Source organism: Myotis brandtii, unplaced genomic scaffold, assembly GCF_000412655.1.
Source record: "Myotis brandtii unplaced genomic scaffold, ASM41265v1 scaffold691, whole genome shotgun sequence".
Lineage (NCBI taxonomy): Eukaryota > Metazoa > Chordata > Mammalia > Chiroptera > Vespertilionidae > Myotis > Myotis brandtii.
The window spans coordinates 1464083-1469902 of NW_005370704.1; the positions used below are offsets into that span (position 1 = coordinate 1464083).

Here is a 5820-nt window from a genome sequence, read left to right on the forward strand (position 1 = left end):
CCGGCCCCGCCCCCGCAGCTCGTTTGCTCCTGGAGACAGTTCAGAGCACAGGACACTGTGAGCTTCGAAGCACAGTCCTCTGCAGCCCTCAGAGCTGCCAGGTCAAGTAGAGAGGCCGCAGCTCAGCACACGCTCACAGCCCCCGCCACACGCGGCCTGTCCCACAGCCAGTCTCCTCGCTCAGGGCCATGCAAGTGCTGCACACACATGCACACACACGCTCAGACACTCTCACACTCACTCCTGGGTCAGATAACACTCCTCATCACACTAAAAATAGCCGATTGAAACAAAATACTCGAGATTTATAAGATTTTAAATATTAAGACCCAAAATACAAACAAAATCCTCAATTCAACAGGGTTTATTCTCAAACATTACCGATCAATGTCGCCCCAAGATTTCCAAAAACACTGCCTTTTGCGTGAGAATTTTCCACCCTACAGCCCGCAGCCTCGCCAGCCCATGGGCGGGGCTCACCTGGAAGTTGGGCATGGGGCTGGACTGCGTGCCCAGCCTGTGGGCGGGGCTCACCTGGAAGTTGGGCATGGGGCTGGACTGTGTGCCTAGCGATTGTGCATACTCATAGGCCTCTGTCCTCTGGATGGCTTCATTGGTCGCAAACTTTGAAAATGGCAAACTGTTGAGGAAAGGAGTGAACTTATTTGAGCCAGTCCCCCAGCAGCACGTCATGCCACACGGCCAGGCTGCAAGGCCACCTCCCGGCTCCGTCTGGGTTAACAGGAGGGCGGGGCGGGGAGGGGCACACAGTTATGCAATTCCTCACCTGTGGTTCGATCCAATCAAGACGAGTTTTGTGGTTTTCTTGGTATAAACCCCAAATCCAACTTCGGCCATGAGGTAGCAGAAGTGCGCGGCGTCCAAGAGGCCTTTCGAGGCTGAGGAGACACAGGGGCCACGTCTCGGTCGGGGGGTTCTCCCGAAACCAAAGATGGCGAACAGCCAGCGGCAGCGATGCCAGAGGCGCGGGAGTCCGGCCCCTTCCACCCGACATGCTGCGCGCAGTCTCCGTGCCCCACGCCCACGGCCTCCCGTCTGCACGGACCCACCTAGCGTGTCACCCATCGTGGCCATCGTCCTGGACTCCACATCCATGTTGTTGTTCAAGTTGGACAGAACCATGGCGAGGTGCGGCCTCCAGTCTCCCCACTTCTCATCGCCGCAGCACTAGGTACAGAAAGCCAGCGGGACACTCCTTACCCTGGGTGACCCCGGGCCGAGTGTCACCAGCCTGTAGGGTCGGGCTCCGGGAGCGAGGGGCAGGGCAGAAAGGAAGGCAGCCTCATCCCGCGATGAAACCGCCAGAGCAGTCCCCACGCACGCGGCCGCGAGAGCCACGGGAGCGCCACTGACCGTGGACGCTGCAGGCATCCGCCCGGACATCAGCTGGTAGACGGTCTGCAGAGGGTCGTTGATGGGAAGACTGTTGGCGAATCTGGGGAGACACCACGAGAGGAAGCTGACCTGGCCTGGCTCCCCCACACGGCTGGCCCCGTCTCAGCCCCTCAACCATCAGCCCGATGCCTCCCTCCCCTCAGCGCGCACGCAGCTCAGTGTTAAAGGCCCGAGAGAGAGACAAGGCGCTCAGCGATCTGACAGAGCTAAGCACCGAGCAGTGCACAGGGCGCGGCCCCGCAGCGCAGGGGAGGCCCAGCTTTCTCCGCCGAGAGCTAGACCCTGTGCCTCGAAGAGCTGCCAAGGCTCGGCCGCCGGACCAGCTGGCTGCGCCCAGAAGCCGCCAGCCCAGCGAGTCTGTACCTGGTCATGACTCTGGCGTGTGTCCGGCTGTCCATCTTGCTGGCGAGCAGCAGAGCGTGACCCCACAGGCCGTTCTTCATCGCGGCCTCCAAAGCATCCTGCAAAGCAGCGCAGTGAGCCGAGGGGCAGGGACTCACGTGACGCGCGTCAGGCGCCGGAGAGCGTGTCGTCCGCGTGGCCGGGAAAGAGGAAAGGGCTCGACTGCGGTGACACACTTGCCTCAATGGCCCCCAGAACACACCTGGGCCACTGCCCTCACCCCCTGTCACAGTGCCTGTGGCCGTGGGTCCTGCTTTTACAAACTGTTACAAGCAGCCCTGGCCGGGCTGCCCGGTGGTTAGAGCGCCGTCCCGACGCACCAAGGTCAGGGCACATGAACAAGGGGAACAACAAGTCAAGGTCCTGCTTCTCTTCTCTCCGCAACATCAATACGTTAAAAACTTATTTTTAATAACTAGAACAAGCAGGCCAGTAGGCACAGGACGCTGGGAGGCAGCGCTGCCACCCTCAGAGGTCCTTCCCACCGGGCCACTGTGCACGTCCCAGGGCGATGATGCCTCTCCACGTGGGCAGCGTGTCCCCTTAGCCAAGTGACCTAATATTTCAGAGAACTTCTGACCGTGACCTGAGCTTATCATGACATACAAGCACCAAGGACTTGGGGCTGTCAGACCCCTGCCGCCGGGCCACGCAGAGCTGGGCATGTGCCCACAGCCCACAGGGACCCCTCTACCCTAGACCCGCCCTCCACTCGGCACAACCAGAGAGAACTTCCACAGCGCCAGCACCTGTGCGAGGCCTCTGCCACTCCCCCGGCCCGCAGCCTCTGCACGCGCCGTGCCTGATCCATTCCCGCTGGGCACCGCTCCCCCACACCCCGCACACCTCAGAGGCCGAGCGCACCCCTAACTGTGACCACGGGCTGTATGTCTGTCTCGTGCACGTGTTCACCCGACAGCACTGCAGGGGCGGGCACAGCCCGAGCGCGACTGCGTGCACTTGTGCGGGAATGAGGAGGGAAACAGACTTCAACGCTGGCAACGTGTGAGGAGACGGTGCTGACACCTTCAGAGATGACAGGGCCAGACACCTGTTCACGGGGTGGCCGTCAAGGCCCGGTGCTCTCCAGGCAGGCCTGTCCCTCCCACTGCTTCCTGGCACTTAAGCCCCCGCAGCAGACGCCAGGACACGCCCCGGCGCCCGAGAGCTCGGAACTCGCCTTCTTGCGGCCATAGAGCAGCAGCTCCCGGAACCGCTCCGTCTCCTTCTCCTGAGAGCTGGTGGCGGCCTGGCTGTCGGTGAGGAAGGAGAGCTGGGCCTCCACCGACTCCTCCTCCTCCTCAGCCTGACCCACGGCCTCGTTGGTGAAGTCGATCAGGTTGGCCTCGTTGGGTGACTTCCCAGGAAGCCACACCGTCCTGTGGTCTTGTAACAACAGCTCGGCAATGTCTGTGCCCACCACGGTCTGCAGGGCGGCGGGGACAGAAAGAACAAGGGCCTTCACGACGGATAGAACTTCCCACAGGCCCTGCTGGGGGAGGCCGCCAACAGGCCGCCCAGTGCACGCCGCCACCCCCACACGCCCAGGAGCCCGACAGACCAACATGGTGGGCCCGAACCTCCCCTCACCCCAGCTGCACACCCCGCTTGTCTCCGCGTGCTCGGCCCAGCACAGAAATCCTCCCCACACCGTGGGGGACAGGATCCCTGAGACTCCAGGCCAAGAAGAGGCGTTTTAAAGGTAAGACGACACGTACCCCGTTCTGTCTGCACAACAGGATGATAAAGTTCCAGAGGAGATTTGCGGACTCTTTGTCAATTAAGCTCTCATTCTGCAAACACTGGGTGGCTTTGCTCTGCGCAAAGTTAATAACGTCCACCTTATGGGTGTCGTCTCTGAAAGGAGGACAGCCCTCAGCGGACAGCGATGAGCGCCGCGGCCCAGCCACGCTCACGCGGTGCCCACAGCTGCCCGTGCCCCGGCGGGACCTACTTGCCAAGTGGTCCCGGGAAGGCGCGCATCTCCTCCTGCTCCGGCAGGTGCTGTAGCAGCGTCTGTGGACAAGAAGGGACAGGGGGGACAGGGGGGACAGGGAGGGGCAGCTCAGGGCAGGCTCCGCCACTGCCCCCTGTGTCTGCTGACCCGAGGACGGTCTGTCCCATCGGGGAGGCCGAGGCGCTCCACCAGGGGCTTGGCCGTGTCTGGTTGGCAACAGTGACCTTCACCCTTTAAAGCGATGAGACCCATTCCCCCTGAACTCTGAGCCAATACATGTGACAGAGGCTGGTGGGCCGCAAAACAGTGCCCACCACACGGGCCCCCAGGCACCCCAACCCCCACTGGCCACCTCCCTACTCGTCACTGAAATCACCAGTACTGAACACCAACAGGCCCTCCCCTCAAAATCAGAAACGCAAACAAAGATAAAAGACGCACAACCACACAGAACAAATAAAACCCCCTCCACCGAGGGTCCATGGAGGAAACACTCCGCACGACCGTTTTCAGACAAGGCTGAGCCCCGGCCTCACCTCCATGCTGTGCACTTCCACCAAGGCCGGCTGTCCCTCCGAGGGCAGATTGGGGATCACGCGGATGAGCTGACCCCCAGGACCAAACCGGGCACAGACATGAGGCACGGAGAACTTCTCCGGGGAAGTGGGTCTCGACGGAGCTGCAGGGAGGACGTGAACAGGACACAGCCGGGGGGTCAGCTCTGGGGCCTCGGAGCCAGACCACAGCTCGATGTCAAGGTGCCCACAGGCTGAGGCCCCACATGAACTGACTTTCAGCTGGAAGTCACTAGTGGCTAAGGGCCCCGTTAAAGTAGAACTCCAGCTCGGCTTAGGAAATGTCTAAATCCTTAGAAACGAAACCATCTCCTCGAAATCTAAAAGCTCTGGAACACCGCCCGAAGCGCCTGTCACAGGAGGCAGCACCCGGGACCCTTCGTGCCTGAGCCTTCGTCCTCAACGGCGGGGCCGTGACCGCACCCAGTGAAGACGAGGAGGGCCGCTGCCCAGCCTGGCAGCTCAGGTCCAGCACGTCCTGTGCACTGAAAGGTCACGGGTTCAAGCCCCTGGCATTTTCGGGTTTGGTCCCCAGGAGGGGCGTATGCGAGGGGCGGGGGAGAGGGCGGCAACCAACGGATGCCACTGCTGTTCCTCTCCCATCGCTGTGTCTCTCTCCTGTTCTCTCTCTAAGCGTGTCCTCGGGTGAGGATTGCAATTGAAATACTATCTCAAGAACGTCACATACTTTTACAGTTCCCAAGACTCAGCATTAACAGACCTTCCCGAGGACTGAGCGTGGCAGTGGGAGAGCCGACGGCAGCTTTTCTAGGGGAATCGGAGTTCCCTCCACAGGCTGCTGACCCGCGTGGTCGGCATGGGAACAGGAGGCCCCACCCGAGAGCCTGGCGGTGAGCCACACGGAGTCACACGAGTGCCCGTGACAGAGGCAGGGCAGCTCTCCGGCCTGTGAGTCCAGCTACAGCCAAGGGTGCTGCCAGCCCAGTGGGACCAGCCTGGCTCTCAGAAGGACGGGCGTGCTGTGACACAGCTGTCCTACTCCGGGGAGGACCGGGCCAGGCCATCACAAATGCCCTCAGTTGCAACTCACTCCCGTTTCTCGCCCCAGGCTTGTGAAACGACCGAGGGGTGACTCGGCGCCCCCGCACCTGAGGGCACCCAGGGCCTTGACCACACACACCTTGCTCCACGGCGGGCCAGCCGGCGTCGGCAGGGTAGCCGTACTCTGGGAAGCCCTGGGCGCTGCTGAAATTGCCCATGTAGGCGTCGTAGGCATAGTCCCCGTGGAAGGAGCCTGGCGGCGGCGGGGCCTCATAAGGCCCCACGGTCACATTGCAGCTTCTGTAAACCTGACTCTTTGGAAACACAAAGCCGGCAGGTAGTTAGCTCCCAGGAGCGCCAGCCAGACCTGGAGGTGCTGCCAGAGCAGGGGGGACCTGGGTCTACACAGAGCTGTGGACAGCCTGCTTGCCGCCCCCCCGTGGGCCCGCGCGCACCTGCTGCGAGTGG

At 61.9% G+C, this 5820-nt stretch overlaps 1 protein-coding gene across 1 annotated transcript in view; it reads right to left on the reverse strand.

Annotated features, from left to right (window-relative positions):
• The window catches only part of SEC16A (SEC16 homolog A, endoplasmic reticulum export factor), a 29984-nt gene that overhangs the window by 10135 nt on the left and 14029 nt on the right, over nt 1–5820 (reverse strand). Inside the window, exons 7-17 of the mRNA XM_014529702.1 lie at nt 5808–5819; nt 5492–5666; nt 4312–4454; nt 3773–3834; nt 3537–3675; nt 2999–3244; nt 1780–1877; nt 1375–1456; nt 1071–1188; nt 788–899; nt 535–640 (exon numbers count right to left, since the gene is read on the reverse strand). Coding sequence (XP_014385188.1) covers nt 535–640; nt 788–899; nt 1071–1188; nt 1375–1456; nt 1780–1877; nt 2999–3244; nt 3537–3675; nt 3773–3834; nt 4312–4454; nt 5492–5666; nt 5808–5819 — 1293 coding nt within the window. The remainder of the gene's footprint in view (nt 1–534; nt 641–787; nt 900–1070; nt 1189–1374; nt 1457–1779; nt 1878–2998; nt 3245–3536; nt 3676–3772; nt 3835–4311; nt 4455–5491; nt 5667–5807; nt 5820) is intronic.